At 38.0% G+C, this 24,967-nt stretch overlaps 1 protein-coding gene across 2 annotated transcripts in view; it reads right to left on the reverse strand.

The window, feature by feature from the left end:
- The window catches only part of col5a1 (procollagen, type V, alpha 1), a 90,514-nt gene extending 69,915 nt beyond the window's left edge, over positions 1 to 20,599 (reverse strand). Inside the window, exon 1 of one of the 2 annotated variants that reach the window (XM_026929045.3) lies at positions 20,148 to 20,599. In XM_026929045.3, coding sequence (XP_026784846.2) covers positions 20,148 to 20,259 — 112 coding nt within the window. In that variant the 5' untranslated portion in view covers positions 20,260 to 20,599. The remainder of the gene's footprint in view (positions 1 to 20,147) is intronic. The other variant, XM_026929044.3, reaches the window with a different exon arrangement.
- Positions 20,600 to 24,967: the final 4,368 nt, after the last annotated feature.

Genomic DNA, 24,967 nt, shown 5'->3' on the forward strand with positions numbered 1-24,967 from the left:
CTTCAAATATTTCATATATTTAAATCTTGAGGAAGAACAATGAGGACAAAGCTCTCATTTACATGTGGTTTCAGACACACACCCACACCCACACAGAAAAACGTATAAATGCGGACAAGTGACCATGAGAGGGTTAGCCAGCACCCACAAGACCTGATGCCAAATCCCACAAGGTGACACACATCAGAGCAACCACACACACACACACACACACACACACACAAATCTACAAAGCCACATTCAAAATATGTTGAGCTTTTTGTTTTCTTCTCACAGTAACACATCATTCAAACATGTCTTGCACACACACAGACACACACATACATATGCACACATACATATGCATAAGTGGATGTTTTGAGAGTGAACTGAACGTCAGTACAATAGTTACATAAAAACTACATGTACATACATGTAACCTGTTAATAAAAATTTCATATACAGCTGTTTTCCACAACTGGTTGCACAGAAAAGTCTTAATTATCTTGACAATGAGGTCAAGTATTAATGTATATAATGGGTAGCAGTTGGAATGAGCTCAGCTGTAAAAGATCTTATGACTTCACTCTTACAAAATCCAATAAGATCTCCTGCACCTGTATAAGAGCAGGGTGAGTGTATTACTTATAATGTAACAATCTGCATTTATATACATTTATTGCATTTTATGTTACATTAATCATTTGCATTGTTTTCCATGTAACAGGCCTTGAGGTTTGCAAAGGAGGTTTAATAAAATGATGTCTGCTATGTCTGCATTTCTATCATTTACCAACATGTTTTAACACATTTTTGGTTTACTTTTTCTCGTTAGCTCCTGCAAATGTGTGCACAGCAACAGTGATATTAAAAGAGCATAACAAGACCTATCAAGGAAATCTGTCAAAGAAAAAACCTGCAATCACAGCTTTGACCACCCAACTGGACTGATGGATCTGGAGACCATGTCGGGAACACTGGGCACAACTGTGAATCACAGGTACTACTCGCTAAAAACCCCATACTTAAATAATAAATAAATAAATGTTAGAAAGTGATCAAAATGGCTGCTGCTTTCTTTAAGCTATATGATGTTTAGTTCATTTTTATATACATATTTATATTGTCAGAACCCACAATGTTAATTCTATTTGAGATAACAACTGAGCTTCATTTGAGGCGCGCGTGTGTGTGTGTGTGTGTGTGTGTTAATTTCAGTGTGTGGTTTGCATGATTGCTAACTGCTGATCATTAGCCTTACTTACAACCCAAAATAGGTTTTCAAAACAAACCAGTGCATGTGAGCAGAGTAAAACATTCATAACTTGATCAGAATGAGAAGTGTATAATTAAGTTTTACCACTCTGTTTATCCATATGAATTTGTGCAAGATGAGTCAGCAACTTCATGACCTGCCTGACAGACTGAGGATGGAATTCATTCATCACGTTCACAGAAAGGTAGCAGATCACTCCTACTAATGGCAAACAATGCATATAAATGTCCTGAAACTTTCTGAAAATGAATATGTTTTATCTGAGCAAACTGAATTTACCTCTGAACAACACTTGTAAATGCTTGGTGGAGCTCTGAACTGATGGTAAGTTCTGAATTGATAAGATTTGTAAAATATATTGAACTAAGCCTACATGATTTGGTTATCAAAAATAATATTATTCTTGAACTATCATGAGATTATCATGGAGATTAAACTGCTCAGCTCTGCTCACATACACAAAAAAAGTACAGAAACACAATTTGGATGCCAAACATTTATTGGCTGATATATATGAGGTGAGTGAACAAGCTGAGCACATTTCTCCCTGAATAATTAACGTGTAAGGGAAAAGTGATGTTTGTAACACACTATGATTTTATATCCAGAAATAGGAGTGTGCGCATATGTAAAACATTTGATATCTTTTACGTTTTTATCTTTTACAGCTTGCTGTGGTTAAGAAAGATGTATCAGCATGTTCATCACAACATCTAAAGCCTCCCAGCAAACCCCCCCCCCCCCCCCCCCCCCCCCAACCCACACACACACACACACACACACACACACACACACACACACACGCACACAAAGAGGCCTTAATGAGTGCTAAACCACAAAGTGCAGTACAGGTAAAACGCCTTCGTCTTGTCTTCTTACACTCATGTATTTGCACTTGTGGTGTGTGTCTGTGCCTGTGTGTGTGTGTTTACCCTCTTACCCTTCTGTTTGTGTGTGTGTGTGTTACCCTCTTAAAGAGGAGCCACAGAGGAATGTAAAAACAGCCATACTGGTTTACTGAGACAACATTTATACATCTCCGCATTTCCCTCCATAAATAGCAAAAGCAGGGGTGTGTGTGTGTGTGTGTGTGTGTGTGAGAGAGTGTGTGTGGACTCAAGCGGTTCAGTTTTCTGCTTTTCAGGAAATGTAAACGTGAAGGCCTTTATTTACAAACATTGTATCTTAGCGCTAAGAATTATTCTTAGGGGCACTAAACATTTCTAGATGACACTTTCTTTTTAAAAGTTGCTGAAAAGAAGTAACTTTCGCTGAAGAGGAATTCTTAAGCCGTCTACATGGTGCATACATAAAGAAAATCACAATTCGTATATATGCATATAATAAAATAAGTATAGATAAAAACAAACAAGTAAACAAATGCAAAATAATTAAATCAATTCAATTTTATTATATATATATATATATACTGTATATGTCAAATATACAGTATGTATGACTACCAACACCAAGTAACATGACTGGTTAAACTTTCACATGACTTCCTGTTTCTACTTTCGTGATGCCAGAGAAATGGTTATTATGGTTTTTGAAATAAAACCAGACTTTTATAGACACTGGAGCACTGTAATTAGTTCACATTTGTGACGCAAATGCTTGCAATGAGTGAAAAATGCATTTATCATCTCTGCCTGCATACAAGATCAGCTCCCCATTTGAAGGTATTCCTGCATGATGACATGCCCTGCATCCAAAATGTGTTTTTCTTTGCCACTTGGTTGGTACCACAGGAAAATAATAATAGGATCGGTCCTGAGTATGGACTTGAATATTCAGACCAAGCAAAAGCCCTTAACTGCACGATGTGCATGAGGAGAGGACATTTACTGTTTGATGTAAAACACGCCACAGTCGACTGAGGTATTCCCAACTAATCTGCACTGCATAACTGCACTATTCCAGTCACTCGGTAGCGTGTGGTGTAGTGTCCGTGGTGGTACTACATTAGTTTTCTCAGTAGGATGTATACTTGCATCCCTCACTAATGCCACAACCACTGCAATACCCTCCACTGTGACATTTTAAATATTCACTGTCATCAAATTTTTTAAACACATTAACTTGAATGCAATGTGCATTGCCAGCATCCGCCATTTAGAATGGTTTATGATTGCGTTTTAGTGAAACAGGAAACTTCTAGACAACCCAGTCTCACAGAAAAAACGTTCGCATGCAACTTATCTGCTACACCTTCTAAACATTAAATATCCATGTTCTGGCACAAGCATATGTTGCATAGCAACGTATCAAACTTTCGCTTGAATGCTCTGTATGAGATGTTCTGCACCAACGTATTTAACAAAGCTAACCTCTACCACTATGCTATTTGATTAAGCTTGATATGTAACAAACTTTTTTTAACATATTGAGCATTGTCCACATGTGTAAAGTTTGTGCTTTAATATCATTTGACTTGTGGGGTCATGAAACTTCTCTTCTCTGCAAGTCACATGGTAATGTGTCACGGTAACATGAGTGTTTTCAAAATGTGTCTCATACAGAGCTTTTTTTTTATATATAGTTTTCCGTTAGGAGTAGCTGTTGGGAGTTACTTTTAATCTAAAGAGTTTTTTTTGTGATAACTGCCTGCTAAGGCTTTATTCCTGGCTGTAGTGGAAAACTGAGATCAGTGAGTGATGCAAAGCAATATTTTTAAATAATGATGGCATAGTGAACAGGTTTCAGTCTGTCCGTAACTGTCTGTTTGCTTGGTGCTCTTTTAATGGCATTATATTGGTGTACCTCCTCAGAATATACACCAAAACTGTAATTAATTTTCTTTATCGGAATGTTCAGCATCTTTTCACCCTCATATCTTTCTCTCTTTCTCTTATCTTCTCTCTCTACAGCTTTCCAGATAAAATGAAGGACTTGTTTTCATTACCAGCTCTTTGTGCTAGATGGACTTCCACAAGGACCCCCTCCCACGCCCCCCACCCTTAACCCACATAATTACATGCAGCACAAACTCTTTATCCAGCTCATCCGTAGTGCAGGAGCAACGTTTCCATGCACCTGTTTACTGTAACACTGAGTAAAAATGAAAATCTACACTTTTAATTCCAATACTATAGCCACATTTTTTTTTTTAAGTGAATGCAACAACTGCCCTTATACTTCCAATAATATATATTTCCATTCTTTTTTCAGTACAAGGACTGTTCTTGGTAACCACACAGGCTACAGATTCAGCAGAAAGAATTTAGATTAAATAATCACCTGGGCAGGCCGGGAGATATCATCTGCTTATAATATTACATTTACCACATGCAAACGCACTCTCAATCTGTAAAGAGCTCTGTAAAGAGCATCTTTTTACTGGAAGTATCATATAGATATGTAGGACTGATGTAGGCAGCAGCAAGAAGAGAAAGAACAAAGTTGGCACAGGTAAGAACAGAAGTCGGAGTTGTAGGATTTTGCAAAATGCTCAGTAGAATCAGACAGATTTGTTATAAGCAGCTGAACAGAGATTTCATTTTTACTGCAACGATAGCCATTAGCTAGTAATTATTTCTTTTAGCATTCCTCAGAAATAAAATAAGCTATTGTGTGTTGTTTTAAATTAGTGGTGTAAAATTCAGGCTTCCACGCAGTACGATATAATTTTGATTCTTTAATATTTGACTATACCACTGAATCTGCAGATACGACACAATTTAATTTAGTAGCCTCCCTTTGATACGTGACTAACTTTGTTCAGAATCTGGGACAGGCCTACCGTTAATTAGCGAGTAATGATCACATAGAGAAGGACTATTTTAAATTCAAGATTCAAGATTCAAAGAACTTTATTAATCCCAGGGGGAAATTGCTTTGCCATGTTACAATTGCTCTCAAAAAGAAAGAAAGAAAGAAAGAAAGAAAGAATAAAATAAAATAAATATATACCTATTTTATAAATATATATACCTAAATTTGTATTGCACAAATAACAGAGTTAAGGGCGGATCAGTTTAAAAATATTAATTATTTCAATTAAGTTGAGTTGCCTGTTAAATGTATGCATCGATCCAAATCATCCGATTGTTACACTCTAATAGGGACAGGCCAGTCTACATTTTAACTAAAAGCCAGTCCAGCCCTGTTCTCCTGTTCTCCTCATCTGCTAAAGCCAGAAAGCGGCAGTAAGACAAAACATGTCCCAGTAAGTGCTCACTATGATAGTGCTCACTGACACACACACACACACACACAAACAATCACGCACACACAGCAGGGGAAGAAACCTGAAGTCTGTGAGTTTAGACAGTTTACTTGTCAGGATTAACATTCCTTCATTTCACACACACACACACACACACACACACACACACACTATTCTCCAGGCGAATGCTTGGCCTTGTCCACAGGACACTGAACAATTAGAGATGTCTGATGATGTTTCCTAGCAACTCATTCATAATAATCAACATATTTTTGGTCAAATATCAAAAGATTTACATATGACCAAGTTCAAATATGTTAAAAGTTGTGTTATTTAATGCTAAAGAGTGAAAAATTTAAAAAGTTTGTAAAAAGTTCAATTCTAAACATTTTCAGTGTTTACAAACATTGAGAAGTAAAAAATTACATTATCTTGTGTATGTGTGTAAAAATACACACTTGTAACATTTTAATGTAACAGTGTGATACTACAGGTTATTGGTTACAAGCTCTTAATGATCTACAGCTGACACTTTCAGTCACTCTGCATTACAGAAGAATACACAATACCTCTGAATGTGTATAGAGAAGCATATATTGATGTTAATTAATAAAATACAGGTAATTACATATGGAACTACAGCGTATATCTGGCATTCTCCTGAACCAGAAGATCAGGTATACTGAGTAGCTCCCATGCTAGCAGGGAGCACATCTGTGTTTGACTGTACACAGTCTCCCATGCCAACATGTACTCGATTGCGAAAAAGAATTTGTTTGAGTCAACTCAATTGACAAGTTGAGGTTAGGATGTGGTTCAGGAAATCATGCTTTTCATTTTTTGCATTGTTGGAAAACTGGGTTTCTTTTTCACTCATTGTAATATGTATTTAAAACTAATGCTTCTTTTATCCACAACAGTGAAGCTAAAAACCACAGCTCTTATGGAAGAAATTTGATTCATCAGTGAAGTCACTCCCGGAACACATGAGAAAAAGAAAAAAACAAAGAAAAACATGAGCGGATACGAGTGTAAAAATGAAGGAGACAGCAGAAAATGAGTTGGCAGCGAATAAAGAAAAAGAGAGAATCCCCAACTCCTTTGTTGCGCTCTTTCACTTTTTCTCCCACTGACAGTCAAACACACACTTCATCATGAAACTACAGGAAAAAGACTAGATATGGTGTGCACACACACACACAAACATAATGAATCTTATTCATACCATTGTGCAGAAACGAGTGCAGATTTCAGTGCGTGGAATGACATACAAATTAATCTGTTTCTGATTCCTTACTGTCGTATGACATCAAAGCATGTGGTGAATTGAGCACAAATTACGAATCAGTTTCTGCTGCGTGAAAACAAGCTCCTGCTTGCTACTCCCTTATTTCTATATGCATATGACACATGCCAATTTTCCCTCCTATACATCTGATTTACATAAAACATGCCCTCACATATTCAGGTTTTGATAGTAAGCCAATAAGTAAAATGTGGGATTTCTCTTCCTCTTTCCCTCATCTCTGGCATTCTTATTCCCTTCCACTGACTTCTATCTGAAATGGAAAATCTGACTCAAGACATGTTTAATACAACATACACACACACTCACTCACACACACACACACACACACACACACGCTCATATCCATGCATACACAATGCAATAAGCTGCTGAAGAACGGCTGAGCTACACGTCATGCCTTCACTGGATTCAGGATTCCATGCCACATTCACTCACTGAACTATACCTCTAAACCTAACTGTGACTGTTTCACCACCTTTTTTTGTGTTTAAAATTTTACTGGAACAGAAGTGAGAGGCTGTAACAGGCTCTGAGTCTGCACGACTGGCTCTCAGACACAGACTAGATGCTGGGAATTCATTTTAAATTCACAAGCAACAATCAAATAATTACAAGAAAGCAAAAAAATGTCAACAGGTTATACACAAGTACAGAAGGAAACTGTTCAAGAAACAGACACTATCCTTACTGTCATTAGCGGTGACAAAGCAGATTCAGAGCAACATCTTAACGGTCATAACCTCGGAGGCAAAATAATTTAGGGGAATATTTGATGCACATACAGATCATTTCTCCCTTTCTTTGGTTCTTCCAGCTTTCAGACTTGAAGGCACATAGTATCTGTATCTTAAGGCTACGATATCTGTAGAGAGTGATCACATTAGAGAGAGGACTCCTGCAAAACGCCATGCAAAAAAGTTAACAACTCTTCTCCTATTTCAACTGCTGCAAACACTTGTCATTTTTTTTGCTGTTGCTTCCTACAAGATGAAGAGGAAAAGGAAGTACAGGCTGCCATGTTGATTAGAACACAATTAAATACCAGGTGTAAATGTAAGGACAAGATCAAACTATTATGTAGATAAATATTCAGATACAGATGAAATGTAAAAAAAACCAATGGACCAATGTTTCTGAGCATTATTGTCACATTTCTACCACAACTGTTTTCTCTGTCCTCCTGTCCTGAACCATACAATAATGTTGAAAGAGTTTAACAAACTTATAGACAAACATAAAACACAGTAGCTCAGTGGTTAAGATGTTGGACTTCTGATAGGAATGTTGAGAGTTCAAATCCCAGCACCACCAAGCTGCCACTGCTGGGCCCTTGAGCAAGGCCCTTAACCCTCAACTGCTCAGTTGTATAAATGAGATAATTGTAAGTCACTCTGGATAAGGGCGTCTGCCAAATGCTATAAATGTAAAAATGAATTAATAACAATAATCTAGTTGAGACAGACATTGGGCCACTTAGTATGGCAAAAGAGAGAAAACCATGAGTTCAAACAATTAGAGAGCATTTTGCTCAGTCATCACCAGGCTCTGTAAATGCTGACCTGTGGCTGAGGGTGTGATTATAGTCTGTACTGACAGCTCAATGACAGGCCTAAATATCTGACTGACAGCTCCTCTTAATCTTTACCTTCCTGTCTGAGTCAAGCTGACACCTTTTAAAACTGTACTAAAAGTGGAACTTTTAAATATCTAACATTTCTCATTTTCAAAAAAGAAAGAAAACCCCTACACACACACACACAAACACACACACCTGCCATCAGGAGGATCCACAAATGTGCCTGTTTAATTCCAAAAATAATGTTTATATTGCTAATAACTGAGATGAAAATCAGGTACACTGAGTAGTTTTGAAATAGATGTTACAGCTGTATTGGTGTAAAAAACTGGGTCAGTGAGACAGAATCTGAGTGTTAACATTTACCACCCAGGCTCACTGCTGATGCAGGATCATCAGAACAGGAGTTCTAGCTCATGACATCAGCAACCAACGCTGACTCTTTACCTCCACGCATCAAAAACCCTCTTTTCAATTATGTAATTCATCCTTCATCTTTCACCCACCCTCTATTTTATTTTGTATCCTGATATGGCAAGGGCAAACAAACCCATTACACCCCCCCCCCCAACCACCCCTGTGGTTGGAAATGGTGACTCATTTAGCTGCTCAACTAAGAGCTTAAACATGATAACATGATTTAATAGACAACAGAGACATTGTAAACACACTGGGAGAAACACTGTGTATGAATACACATACTATTTAGCACAAGAAGAAATTGCTTTTTCCACATATGAAAAGGGGCAGAAACTTATGTCATTTCTACTGGCCTGATCACCAACAGCCAGCAGAGTACATTATAGAAGACTACATAGCACATGAATCCTCCTATGTGTGCATTCTGAGATGCTTTTTTGTTCACCACAGTTGTAAAGAGTGGCTATTTTGAAGCCTTCTTGTCAGCTTGAATCAGTCTGGTCATTCTCCTCTGTACTCTCTCATCAAAAAGGCGTTTCCGCCCACAGAACTGCTGCTCACTGGATGTTTTTTGTTTTCTGCACCATTCTGTGCAAACCCTGGAGACTCTAGAGAGATCAGCAGTTTCTGAAATACTCAATCCAGTCCGTCTGACACCAACAACCATGCCATGGTCAAACTCACCCCCATTCTGATGTCTAATGTGAACATTAACTGAAACTCTTGACCTGTATCTGCATGATTTATGCATTGTGCTATGCATGACTATGACTGGATAACCATATGAATGTGCAGATGAACAAGTGTTCCTATTAATGTGGCCGTGAATGTTTATCAGCGTTCACAACTATAAAAGCTTAGTTCTAATGTGAATTGTATATAGTTTGTGGGGAAGTGAAGCATTAGCATAGACACTAAACCCTGTAAGGTGTTAAACCAAACAAATGCAAGAAAACTGAATTTGCATGATTAAATAATAACATACAAGTTACATATAAGTTTGACCTAAAAATTAGATGCGTGTAGTTACAGGAATTAGTTAAATGTCTCAGCATTTTAGGTGTAAGAATTTTAAAGTATAATTGCTTCAATGTGTGTGTGTGTGTGTGTGTGTGTGTGTATGTGAGGCAGAAAGAGATGTTCCACTGCTAGACAAAGGAGTGCCAGATTTCCATGCTACTGAAGCGTTTTAATAGTTCTTCTCTCCTGTCCAGACCTGTGTGGCATTCTCTCTACATAAATGTGCACACACACACTCACACACACACACACACACACAATCACATTCGTTCATCAACTATAAAAGAGTGATGTGTGCAACAGTCATTTGCACACACCTTTTCCCATTAAACCCAGCTGTGCTTCTGCCACTAGTCTTTTGGTAAATTCAGTAAAGAAATATTCAGAGCTTTTAGTCATGACTGACTGAGCTCTGAGTATCATTTTAATCAAAGTAATGTATGTATATGTAGCTAATGGAAGGTACCAAATGAAAATATACTTGTAAACTGAAGTCAGTACTAACACTCAACAGTCTATTTTTTGAGGGGAAATAATCACTGCTCTCCATGACTCTCATCTAGCCCTGTCACCTGCAGTAAGTTACCCATCTGAATGGAGAAGTGCTCTTTTCTGCTCCACTCCAGTGGAGTTTGTTTAAAAAGGAGTGATTGGCTAACCTTGACAAACTACTTTGAGTGTTTGCTAAGGTCATACAGTCAATCATAGATTATTATGAAATTTATCTAGTGTTAGCTGCCTTGGTTTATGCCATCACTTTGTTCACTCACGTTGGTTTGCTAATTATAATATCATTACAAGCTAGCTTAGACATCAAAATGAGCAACATACTGGAAAAACTACAACGAACTCCCTGCTGAGAGTCTTTTCCCACAGTTTACAGAAAAGCAAGACATGGCTTTACTTTGACAAGAGCTTTAGGTTCATGTTGGAAAGTATGTGTGCGTTCATGAGACTGGGCTTCCATGTACAAAAATGTCAAAAAACATAAAAAACAGTCTTTTACTAATCACCTAATAGCTTCTATAAAACACATTTTTCCTTAGGATAAAACACATTCATCCTAAGGAAAAATATTGGGGGAGATATCAAGGTCAATTGAACTTGTAAAAATGACAGAACACTGTTCCTGAAAATAATATTTGAAGCTTTAACGTAACCTGAAAAATTGCCATCTGTCCCATAAACTAACCCAGGAATAGCCAGGGTTAAAATCTGTACTGCACAAGGAGGACCTACACAATATTAGGCAGATGCTTTTAATGTTATGGCTGATCAGTGTACAGTCATTGAGTTGTACTGGACAGTATTGGAAATCTGGAAATGTACAGTCTAAATGGTGTTTGTCGCACAAGCTTCATATCTGTCTGCTCACTCCTTCCTGCACGACAATGAAAACTGCCTGAGATGGACTGCCTTTTAGTCCTGATCCACATCTCTATCTTGCACATCATGACAGTGTTGGACGCAGCTTTTCTTTTTCATATTCTCACTGACTTCATGTCGGCGTATGGGATACCCGATACAGAATATCTAAATACTGGCACCTCAAACGGTTAGTTGGGTATTCGAATACCCGTGCAAATCCTTAGCTAAAGGTTTTTACTGATTAAAACAAGAGAGGTGGATAATGTATGGCACATGGAGGCAATGATAAAAATTGTGTGTAAGAAATGTTTGTAAGTAAAATATATGATTATGGTGCATAATTCAGTTAATGATTATTACTGAATATTTTAATTATCTGGAAAAATTAAGTATTAGTTTTTGTTAACTGATGATTTAACTATGATGACTATAAAGGCATGTATTTGTATTATTTTATTCTTTTTTTTGTATGAATGTGTCTGTATTTCTTCCCCTGACAGAATTTCTTATTAGTGTGCTGGTCATAAAGTTTCACGAGAAACCATAATGCCCTCTGTCAGAGTTGAAAGAGTTGCATCTAAGCATCGGGTTCACAAGAAGAGGTCACCCTCACCCTCACACACACACACACACACATACGTATAGCTATGTCACTCAGATTCCAGTCCTCATCCCAATATCCCATAATACAAAACAGGCTTTTTACACACTGTGTGTAATCAGATGCAGACTGTTCAAATGGGGCTTTCCCTCTAAGAGCTTTGACACACACACACACACACACACACACAGAGGAAGAGAGAGACACACACACTCTCTCTCTCTCTCTCTCTCTCTCATTCTCACTGTCTTGCTCAGCAGCACAGTGAAATAAAAGTGACACAACACAGTTCACTGTCCTCTCTTACTCTTTCACTCACTGTCTCTCCCTTTTGCAGAAGTGTGTTGCATTGTTTTATTAAAAGTCATGCAACCTAGTTTAATTTTTTTTCTCTGGAAACTATGTGTGTGTATGTGTTTGAGTTGGACACTTAATTAGTAGACATTAAAAATGCATTACACAGTTCACACACACACACACACACACACAAATATCCTTATAAGGTCAACACTGAACAGAACACGGTAAATTTTGATTCAGTACGTAAATTCTCCTACTTTTAGTGTGTAGTCCAGGTCCTAATGACCTTTCACATAAATTGGCCATATAATGTCCTCACACACACACACACACACACAAAACGCCACCCCCCACGCACTTTTTACATGCACTTTATCGATTCATTCAGCTGTTTTATGATCTGTGTGAAATTCACACCCCATACCCCCAACCTCAGCCCCCAGGTAGCAAATCTTTTTCTTCCAAAACTTTTTTCTTCCTTTTCTGCATGAGAGACATGTTTGTTCTGTAAATGAAACACTATTTCTTCGGCCTCTCCCTCTTTCCACCAGAAGACGAATAAAAACATCTGGAACACATTCTTTCCCCTTTTTCTCCCTGGTTTTTTTCTCGCTCCCCTTTTCTCCAGGATCCATAGACTCCTTCTTGACTCTTTCCAGATGTTATTAGAGGAAAACTGTTCAAAATGTCTGTCCATTACAACACAAACTTTATTCCTATGTTGAGCCATATTAGAGTCACAGATACTCTAGAATTTCTCTTGGTCAGAGAGTGGCTAACACAAGCAAGCAGACAATTATACTGTAAAGTAGATGTGTAAATTATTGTATATAGTTTGATGTAAGGTGTGTGTGTCCCAGACCCCCCCTCGCTCTTCCTGCTAATCATAATAAAACCAGAGGGGTTCACACACAGAGTGGTCAAAGAGTCTATTCATAGTGCATACCATCGCCTGAAACACAAAACTCACAAATTTCAGCACTCCAAGTCTGGGAACCCAGATTACACACACGAATGTGCACACACACAAACACACATTTCATTAAACACCCATTTCCTACACTTTTTGTCACTTAATTTAAAAAAAAAAAAAAAAAAATATATATATATATATATATATATATATATATATATATATATATATTTTTTTTTTTTTTTTAATTATGTACTATTTTTCTAATTAAATATCTAACTAAATACCTAACGTATCTATTCTTATTAGATCTAATTTTCAGTCTAACTAGATATTGTCCTAAAAGTAATTCCAACAAACACTTATTAGGATCACTATGTGTCTGATGTTTCTGTGTGAAATGGTGTTCTAAATGGTATTAAGGGCACTATGTAGGGACTACTGCACCATTACGTTATAGCCCATGCCACAAGGACAAAGACAACAGGAAACCGTTTGTAGGGTTTCACACAAACCCTACAAACATACTAGTGTAGCTCTAGTGTTAATGTGCACTCCATGTGTGGCAGAATAAAGCAGGCTCATTAATATTCAAATCCATTGAAACAGTAAATATTTCAAGTAATTAAATTTTTTTATTAATTTGACAGCCCTAATACGGACTTAGTGATTAATGCAACACAGTAACAATTATTTGAGCACATGCAGAGACAAACTTACTTCGACCACTCATACTACGGATGTAACTGAGTATGTGTACATTTTTCAGCATGAACAGAAATGCGTATGCATATTAATTTATTTTAAAAAACAACTTTGGGTTTAAGCCACAAATATAGATACAGATAAAAATATCTGGAGCACTAAGAAGACACAGATACCGAAAATGGCACCCCTAACGCATAAACACACTATGGCAACACAATGCACAAACACATACACACTCATACCCATAGTAGCTGCACCATGTGTGCTCTCTCTCTCTCTCTCTCTCTCTCTCTCCCTTTTTTAACTCTCTGTGCCTCAGGGGAGACAACTATAAACCTCTGGTGTAGTCATCATCTGCTGGGGTCATGACCCTGAACATCTGATCTTTGACCTCTTCCCGTGACTCCTGGCATCCCTACCTACCAAGAGGAATTCCACGTTTTCCCTTGTCTTTCTCTACCCCACCCCATTCTATCCTTCTTTAAAACTCTTTTTATTCTTTTTTCAATCTCCTAAATTTCTATTCTAATGTTCTAATTATACATATTAAGAAGACTGTACTTAGGCTTCAGTAAAAAATAAACAGCAGAAAATAATAAACTCTAAACTCCAAACATCACTGGCTAAACACAAATAGCATTTAATTCTAGACTATTGCCCAACATGTAACACTATCATCAACCTAATATTAGATATGGCATCCCATACACTTTCTTTTAATCCAGAACTATTTAATTTGCACTCAAACCTTTAATCACTTAAGACACTGTAAGACTAATCTGAACATTAACAACAAACATGGTTTTACACTTGCAAATTCATAACAATTTACATCAATTAAGTCATATTAAAAGTTACAAGAAGGTTAAACGACAGGGCTAGTGTTCGTACCATTTCCTTAGGGTTTAGTTCATTTAAAATTGAACAAATTCCAACTACACCACCCGCATTTGTTTAACTTTGTATGAATTTCTCAGGAGAACTTCTACTTCCTCTGCTACAATTGGCTACTAGTAGTACAGTTGGCTTTCTCTGAAACAGTCGACCAATTTAACATTTGAGAAATCATTCACATCACAGCAACCACAGCAAAACCTTACACTCTTTTCTGTCCTATCTTTATTGTGACAAACACCTTTTCAGTCTCATCACTCATATAAACTGGAATCCCTTAGCTGTTGACTGCAGGGAGGGCTGTATCTCAGTTCCATCTGACTGGGACCTGAAATGGCTCCTATGCTGGCTAACTTGAAGGGGCTATAAATCTTAATTACAGGGCAACTATCAGGAAACCTCACCTGGCTGGGGCACATAAATTTTACTCTGAATGACCAGTATTTCTATGGGTGCTATTAGAAAGAGAAAGTCTCCTGACTTCAGACTAACAATCTTCCAAATCCTGCAAAATGCATTAAATTTGAGATATTAGAAAAACAATATTCTCTCACATTTCCGTAAAATGTAAGTATACACTTATTTCTGTGAAATGTAAGAGTACAGTTTAAGTGTTTAGAAATGTACAATGTGGTATTGTAGATTGATATGGGGCACCAAACGTAAAAAGTTGAATACTCTTTTCTCTCTGACTTTTTTTTAAAAAACATTTGAGGCTATTCTGATTCAATTACATAGTGACTCATTTCAAACAACAGTTTTAAATTTCGGTGTACATTTAAAAAATATTTTTATACATTTTTATACATTTTAAATCTAAAAGTCAACGTTAAATGTAAATGTTAAATATCAATGTAAATATTAAATATAAATATAAAGGATACATGTAAATCTAAATGTTAAATGCAAATGTTGAAGGTAGAACGTAAATATTTCGTCTGTATGCTAATTGCCCCTGCCCACTTGGAGTGTGCTCACTGGGAAAACACAGAGCTGGTAGGGTTGACAATTTTACGCCATACTGCGCTACTTTTAGAATCAGGTTGAGGATGTTATAAACAAGTCCGCTGATGGCAATTTGGGCGGATTTAAAAACAGTATGCAGCCGCCGAGATCTTGTTCTAAAGCAAATAATCAGAATTAAATCAAATCATATGGAATATCATATTGAAGCATATGGAAAATTTAAATGCAGACAGTGTAGGACTATCTACAATGTACAGCACCATTTCTGTTTTCAGATATATTGCAAAGATTGATTCAGGATGCTCGTTTGAGAACATGGGATGTCATCAATACACCCGGTAAATCTTGAAATTAGTTTTCACTCTGAAATAACAGACATACAAATATACAGAAATAGGTAAATGTAAAAGGAGGTAGCACCTGTATCATTAGCTAGTCAGGTAACCAGCTTAGCTACTGCTAATGCACTCTGTACCTGCTTCCCTACATCTGTAATTTCATAGTGGAGACTTAGGAGTTGCCAGTTGTAGCTATGGCATCACAGTTCTAAAGGAGTGTCCTGAACCTAAAAAAAAAACACCACCCATGGACTCGCTCTTTAAACTGGCAAGCCTGTTCCAAAACTAGTACAGTATAGTGTAAAATTGGCAATCCTACTGGCACCATGTTTTCCCAGTGAAGTACACACCGAGAGGGCATATGAACAAAACATTTACCAATTAATATACATTTACCAATTAAACAGCACATTAAGGGTAGCTAAGTTGACTACCTGACTAGCTAACGCTACAGGTGCTACCTACTTTTTATGTATTTTTTACATATATCTCAAAACAGAAATGGTTTGTCTGTAGAAAAGAAATATGTCTGTAGAAACTGATTTCATTTAATTCTGATTATTTGCTTTAAAACAAGATCTTGGCGGCCATGGACGGGTTTTAAATCAGCCCGACTTGCTTTTCACATTGTCAAGTTTGTTCCAAAACTAGCACAATATGGCATAAAACGGCAACCCTACCAGCTCTGTGTTTTCCCACTGATGCACACTCTGAGAGGCCGGGGGCAATTATCATATGAACAAAACACTGAGGTTCTACATTTAACATTCAGATTTAACATTTAGTTTTATATTTAATATTTATGTTTATACTGTAGTTAACATTTATTTTCAACATTTACTTTTAACATTTACAGTCAGGTCCATAAGTATTTGGATAGTGACACAATTTTCATAATTTTGCCTCTGTATATCAACACACTGGATTTGAAATGAAGCAATCAAGATGTGATTGAAGTGAATTACAGCCATTTTTTGCAGAGTTCCTCCATTTTCACAGGCTCAAAAGTAATTGGACAAACTAGCATAATCATAAAGATTTTTTTAATACTTGGACACAAATCATTTGTAGTCAATGACTGCCAGAAGTCTGGAACCCATGGACATCACCAAATGCTGAGTTTCCTCCCTTGAGATGCTTTGCCAGGCCTTTACTGCAGCAGCCTTCAGTTGCTGCTTGTTTGTTGGTCTTTCTGCCTTCAGTTTTGGCTTCAGTAAGTGAAAAGTATGCTCAGTCTGGTTGAGGTCAATGGACATTTACGAACATTTAATTTTTTTGCCTTAAGAAGCCCTTGGGTTGCTTTCGCTGTATGTTTTGGGTCATTATCCATCTGTACTGTGAAGCACCGTTCTGTCAGCTTTGCAGCATTTGACTGAATTTGAGCACAAAGTATATCTCTATATGCTTCAGAATTCATCCTGCTACTTCTATCTGCAGTCACATCATCAGTAAACACCAGTGACCCAGTTCCATTGGCAGCCATACATGTCCATGCCATAACACCGCCTCCACCATGTCTAACAGACGATGTGTTATGCTTTGGATCATAAGCCCTTCCTTTCCTTCTCCACACTCTTGTCTTCCTATATTCTGGTACAAATTAATCTAGAGGTAAAATATCTGTATTTACATTCATGAAGGCGTCTGTTGATTGTAGACTTTGACAATGATACACCTGCCTCCTCCAGAGTGTTCTTGACTTGGCTAGATGTTGTGAAGGAGTTTTTCTTCAACAAGGAAAGAATTCTGCGATCATCCACTTTAGCTGTCTTCCAGGCTTTTTATTTTTTTTAAGTTTCTGCTGTCTCTCTGATAGGTCTGTTATGTTTTTTCAGCCTAATGATGACCTCCTTCACTTGCATCGACACGTCTTTGGACCGCATATTGGGAGTTCCCATGAAAAGTTACCAAATACAAATTCAACGCTTGGAATCAACTCCAGACCTTTTATCTCCTTAATCTGTCATGAATTTGTCATAAACTGTTAATGCGATATTTCTGTTAAACCCCTTGAAATAAAGCTGAAAGTCTACACTTCAATCACATATTGACTGCTTCATTTCAAATTCATTGTGGTGGTGTACGGAGGCAAAATTACAAAAATTGTGTCATTGTCCAAATAATTATGGACATGGCTGTATATTTTACATTTACATTTAACATTTAGATTTATATTTAAAATTTACACTGAAACGTAAAGCTGTTACTTGACATGAATCACTATCTAAATGTATCAGAATGTCCAAAAATAGTCAAAGAGAAAAATTTATTCAACTTTTTACATTTGACACTCCATATATTAGTTAGTAGTATACTGGTAATTCGAATAGTATACTGGTATTTTAAATAATGCTGAACGTCATACATTTCAACTTTTCAGCAAAAACATATAGGAATATGTTGAAGAACCACTGTGGACACTTCGTTGTGGACTGCTGATGGCAAGGCCCATGTTCAAGTTAAGAGAGAAAGGGTTGAGAGTTAAGAATTAAGAATGTGTGAGCTATGAACAGACTCCTGAAGAATCATACATGGAAAGAGCTCCACCTCCCTTTCGCTTTTCCCCCCATTCTCCCCACTTTTCTGCCCCTCCCTCTATTCCCTGGGACAGATCGGAGAGACTGAGAAAGAAAGGATAAAGAAGAAGGGAAGTCCATTTGAAAAAATCATGTTCTTACTGACTGTAAGTTGGAAAAAGTTTTGTTTAGTGTACAAAGATTAGGCGGAAACAGGACATTTCTGACAGCTGTGTATACATGTTTCAGAATCCGAAGCTGTAGAAGGTGAAAGCAGTTGAGTTTAAATGGTCATGAGGCTTAAAGCTACACAGTCATTCCAAGCGGCTTCTGAATGTGTAAATGAATTCTTTCTCATCTTTCTGAGCACAGCAACAAGAAGCACTGTTAACAAGGCATTACTGTTAAGTCCATAACACTTTCCATGTGAAATTTGTTTAACCCGACCACTTTCTGTATGCTTTAGATGCATCTGTTTCTTGTGTAGGGTATATTGTATATCACTTATAAATGCTTGTAAAAAAAAACCCAGACATATATAGCATAAATAGACATAGAGCTTATATATAGACCCTCAATACACTTATTGTGGAAAATAAAAAAATAAATAGCTACAGTAGGAATAGCATGGAGAGTCCACAGCGAGTGGCGGGTTCTACGGGTGAAGGGGATTTAAACAATTCCTCAAAATCTCAGAACAGAGCTGTGCTCGTTATCTCCGGCTCGGTTAGAACCAGTCAATAAAAGAAGGCATTTTATTGAATCAAAAACATTTTAATTAGTGCCTCCCGTCTCCAGCATCTCTGCGCGAGAGAGGTGACACGCGGCCGCTCCACCCAACATAACGGGCGCGCGCGAGTTCCAAACTCCGCCCTTCTCGCGCTCGAGACTGGAAGACGGTCGCACTTTACAGATTCTTTAACGCACGTAACTAAAATGTAATACAAATATAACTCAGTTTGGTGTTCTTATCAAAAAGAAGAAGAAGAAGAAGTAATAGAAGAAGAAGAAGAAGAAGAAGGAGGAGGAGGAGAATTAACACATAACTCTCTCCCTCTGGTTTCTGAGTGCGCATATTTTTCCAATTACGTCCGCGGTTCGTGGAAGGGGAAAATGTTGCCTCTGCCAAAAACCTTACCAGAGCGCATGGAAAGAGAAAAAAAGTGTGGCCAGTAAAAGCGCTCTCGCTCTGCAGAGATCCAGCTTATTCTAGGAAAACTCCATCACTCACACTATAGAGCGAAGTGTTTGATGTTAAAGACTTATTTCTCAACTTTGCCTTGTTATACAATACAAACTCTATTGTTCTGCGCTATGCCACAGTTCCAGCGCAGAAATCTAACTGATTACCTTTTACTGATCATGGAAATGATGCAACTTAATAAGCAGCTCAGAAAATCTCATCTCATCAGTGTCTCATCTGGAGTGTCTGAGATTGGCAAGGATGCTCACAGCACACAATTAAAACGTTTAAAACAAGAGATATGGTGTGGTCCTATCCGAATCACGTAGCAATAGATGGCGCAGTGCATCATCTCGTTTCTCTCTGTCTGCAGGGATGAAGGGAAAAAAGTTTCAAACCCTCCCCAAATCAGCGTCTATGATTTCTTAGCAAAACAGCAGGTTACATTCAGGCTGAGCGCGTGAGAAAACGGTAAAAAGCGTGCAGCGATTCCTCTGGAATCAGCAGGCCTACTTTAAAAGACTACTCGGGTAATTCCCTGAAGCATCTTCCAGGGTGACATGTCCCCACGTATTAAAGCCCCACCCCGGTTTTAATGCACGCGTCACTCACCTGGTCCAGCGCGCGACGACGTGGTTGCTGCGGCGAAAAGCACGAGCATCGCTAGAGCAAGTCGCGCGCCCTTTAGCCTCCGTTTCGCTTTCCACTTAATTTGGCTATCCATGGCCGTCGACACAGTGCGCGTGCGACGGAGACGAACTGCGACTGGACTCGCTCTGGGGGTTTTTATGCCGAGCGCGGCCCGGTACAGAGAGAAAGGACTCGTACGTCCCAGAGGAAAGGGAGAAGAGAAGGAGGATGAGGAGATGGCGGGACCGAGTCTCTCATACAGCCATTCGGTTAAAGAGAGAATTGGGAAAGTCCTCGCGCGTGACGATCAGAGAGACGGGGGCCGCGCGCGCTCTCTTTCTCTCTCTCGGCCGGCCGTCCTTTCCTTCCGAGCTGAAATGATGCGCTGCTCCTGCGCGCGCGTCACTCAAAGTGCTCCGAGCCAAAGGCAGAGAGGAGGCATTCCCACATCCTGACAGACGAATGGGATCCACCCCCGGAGAAATAAGGGGCGTCTCATTGGTTCACAGGGGTTGTTGCGGTGGGGGCGCATTCCCACATTCTGTCAGACGAATGGGAGCCACACACGGAAAAATAAAGGGTATCTCATTGGTCCATAAAGGATGTTGGGGGGTTTAAGCTAGTTTTTCCATTCTTCGAAAGCTTCTACACTCGCTTGATGTTCAATTATCCTCATCAGTTAGTCAGCATTGGTCTGTAACTTCACTAAACACTGTTGCTAAATCAAAACTTTTAAACTTTTTTTTTTTTTTTGTTAAATGAGTACCGAAAATCTAAAATGTACTGAAACTGCTCATAAGTTTATTTTGCAGCCAGGGATTGCAGAACTTTTAGATTTTGCAAAGAAATTCTCCTAGGTGTGAAATTGTGTGTGAATGTGTGGGTGCTTGTGTGTGTGAACGTGCGGGTGCATGTGTGTGTGAATGTGTGAGTGCATGTGTGTGTGAATGTGTGACTGCATGTGTGGATGCATGTGGGTGCATGTGTGTGTGTGGGTGCGTGTGTGTGTGAATGTGTGTGAATGTGTGAGTGGATGTGTGGGTGCATGGCGCCCTGCAACAGTATCCCATCCAGGGTGTATTCCTTCCTTGCACCCAGTGCCCCCTGGATAGGCTGGATAAAGAGAGAAAGGATAAAGCAGTTACTGAAGACAAATGAATTAAGTAATATATATTTTTAATATATGTCTGTTTTATTTTATTTATTTTTCTCTCATTATAAAGAGAGAGAGAGAGTATTTAGTTTTAGTATTGGTCATAGAACATAGAACAGGATTTTTAATGTTGTGCTTTTAATTTTGTAGAAAATATATTTTTTATTTTATATATCTTTGTAGTATCTGTTTGAATGATGGTCATAGAACAAAATAGAGAGAAGGGTGTTCAGTGATGTATAATGTAGGAACAGGTTGGATTCTCAATTCTACTTATAATTTGAGCATGCGTGGCCAGGACGTTTGAAGTGCGCGGGACAGCTGAGCACTCAGGGCTGTAAGGGGTCACAGTCTTTTCACACTGGTAAGGATCTATAAATGCCCCAAAGAAGGCACCAGTCCCTGATTTAGGCGCTGACCCACTATTTCTGCTGCTCTAACCATAGACAGTCCATAGTTCAGCTCATTAATATAGGTCTTTGTGAGTTTAAACTATGCTGGACAAGGATGTGGAAACAGTGAGCTTAACATATACTTGTATTAGTGACAGCTGGTTGTGATATTGAATAGGGGCAAAAAAGTCTACTACCTATCATTAACTCATCATTATTATGAACACAATAGAGTAGCACAGGGTTTCATCATATGCATAAACATAAAACTATTACACGTACAGAACATTACACTGGAACACACACACACTCAAATACAGATGGCAGCATCATTCTTGATTCCAGTTTTTTAAAAGTCAAATAATGCTTGCTATTAGCCAACTCTTTTTGCTCAAATTAAGGGACACAAAATTTATGGTTCTGTCATTTGTCATCCCTTTCTGTAATTTGTATTTTGATTGGACAATGCATGCTTAGTCTAATTGCTTCTAGTTTCTCATTCAAGTCTCATTTGTAAAATGAATGATCAAGAAACTAATCCACCTCATTCATATTTATTACACCTTTTATATTATTTCACATGTCACCGCCTCAATCACCGCTGATAACTATGTGTCAGCAAAGCAAGCTTAAATAAATCCCCCCGATGGACACTCAAACTACGGGATGTTTTGTGTTGACATAACTGTTAGTGATAGGCTGGGCTAGAAAGAAATCAGCCCCAGTCTTCATCCCTTTCTGAGTATTTTTTTTTCTCATGACCAGTGGCGGTGCCATTGTTCATGGTTCCACAAATGAAAAAAATTCTCAAACCAATTGTTAACAGCAAATAAAATCATGTGGATGGCAAAAAATTAACCTTTTTTTTTTTTTTAACCTTGAAAGACCATTTATACCAGATATCATGCAACTTTACCACACTGGACACTTTTCAAGGTTCTTTGGATAGTTAAAGAGTCTTACCTTCCTAAAATACTTTTAGGAGTCTACATGAAATGTTTAAGGGTTCCCCCAGATTGACAAACAAATATGTCATAAAAGCTTCAGTGTGAAGATTGGGAAATACTATTAGGTTATGAGATTGGGAGTATAGTTCAATCTCAGCTAAGATTAGGAGTGATGCCCCATGTTGGGAATGTGAGGAATGTGGCTTGGTTAGTGGATCTCCCTGAATCCTGGAAGATGGGAGTACCCCCCTTAAGAAGTATTTTACAATATAACACTTCTTTAAAACACACACAGATTTTGTATTACATATTGGTAGCATATTTGCTTTAATTGAATAATTTATAGCTATCATTTATATTTACTTCTTCTATAGGATACTATCTAGTGAATTTTCAGAGTAGAGAATTTTGATCAAACTTAATATTGCTGACATATCACTGCCACATCACCTGTTTAATTTTCCTAATTTGTAATGAAATTTAGCTAAATTCATTCTAAAAACCCATTAACAACCAGCCAGTTACATAGCTTTTAGACAACAAAGTAAATTACATCCTTTCTAATTAGGGAAAAGACTGAAAACTATGGACTAAAAAGATGGCAGTGTTCATTTTGAATTCATAAACAAAACTTTCAACCCCAGTGGACTTCTGTTGGCACTCGTTTTGGTTCCCATGTTTGACCACTAGCTGCATATAACACTAGCTAATAACTCTACCAAGCTAAAAGTGGGGCTGAACATCCTGCCCCCTGATTCCGATTGGTCATCTTTGGTGACCAAATCAACAGAACACTGACATAGGTCTGTCAAACAGCAAGAATTTTTTAAAACTTTAGTCACTCCAAAGAGGTACTTAGTATTTCATTGGAATTTGAAATGTACTTGGTTGCGAATGAGGACCTTATGAAAATTAATATTTGTTGAATGGCTGACATATATGGTTGGGTTCCACCTACCCCTATGGACGAGCTGCCACTGTCCATAGTGTAATCTGACATGAGATGCACAGACACCGAGGGCCAGGAATGTGTGAGGGAGGGAGATGTGGCAAGCTTTCATTTGATTTCATAGGAATAAAGTAGTAAGAAATGGTATTAATGCTAAACCTGTCCCAACACTAATCATAGCCTTCATAACTTCTATGAATTATTTCAAGTGAAATGTTTTGATTTTACAAGTGTGAGACAAGTTAGAACCACATCTGGCATTTAAGCAAAAAAAAAAAAATGATCAGAGAAAATTACAGAGGACATGGGTATAGAAACCAACAGTAGTGGCTTGTGAGAGGGGAAGAGAGGAAATTGAACCAGGTAAGAGACATGAAAATAGAAATATTAGAGTTTATATGCATACCTGCACACAATGTATATTGTATATACACTTATGCAAACGTACTTAGAGCACCTTCAAGCCACTTAGAGAAAGATAATACTGTATGACGTTAGAAAGGAAAAATTAAAATGTCACTACTTTTTCCATATTTAAATGCAAAAGTACACATTAACACACCCATAGATGCACACCAGGGTAGAGACGTAGAAATTAATATATCATACATTATTTTATGACTTCCTTTTTGTCCCTTTCTCATTCCTGTGCTTCACTTTGCATCCATTGTTCCGTTTGGCTTTAAAGATGCTGGAATCTCATATGACTACACAAAGCTCACATGCACATCTGTCATTCCTCTGATCCTCCACCACCATAAATGAGAGAGTGATGAAGAGCTTTTACACTGCTGCCTGAGCATGTACGGACACACACACCCATAGCTCACACTGATGAACACACACACACACACACACACACACACACACACACACAGCTGTATGTTTGACAGTCAGGCAAGAGGCCAGGTCGGGGGGGTAAAGCCAAATCCAATCTTTGTATACAAGTTTCTTTCTTTCTTTCTTTCTTTCTTTCTTTCTTTCTGATCAGATTATATTTTAGGCACTTTTATCTTTTAAACCAACACAATGGGTCTGTTATTATATGGTAATAAATTCAGGGACTAATTGTTTGTCAGGCACATTTTTTTTTGTTGTACGGACAACTTGAAAAAAAGCAATGTTTCCCCTGCTGTTATGAAAAAACCATGAATGTTCCAGGCTTTGGGTAGTTGTCAGAAGCACTTTTGATGAAGTCAAGCTGAAGTATTGGCCAAACGCTAGCAGTGCCAGTGCATAAACACAGATTCTTAGCACAGTTCACAACAATGCAAACTTAGCACAGTTAGTATTTTTAGTTAGTATGTAAGCAGGACTAGATGACAGTATTAGCAGTAAAATTCAGCACCTTCACTGGTTGT

The sequence above is a fragment of the Pangasianodon hypophthalmus genome, chromosome 15 (assembly GCF_027358585.1).
Source record: "Pangasianodon hypophthalmus isolate fPanHyp1 chromosome 15, fPanHyp1.pri, whole genome shotgun sequence".
Classification (NCBI taxonomy): Eukaryota; Metazoa; Chordata; class Actinopteri; order Siluriformes; family Pangasiidae; genus Pangasianodon; species Pangasianodon hypophthalmus.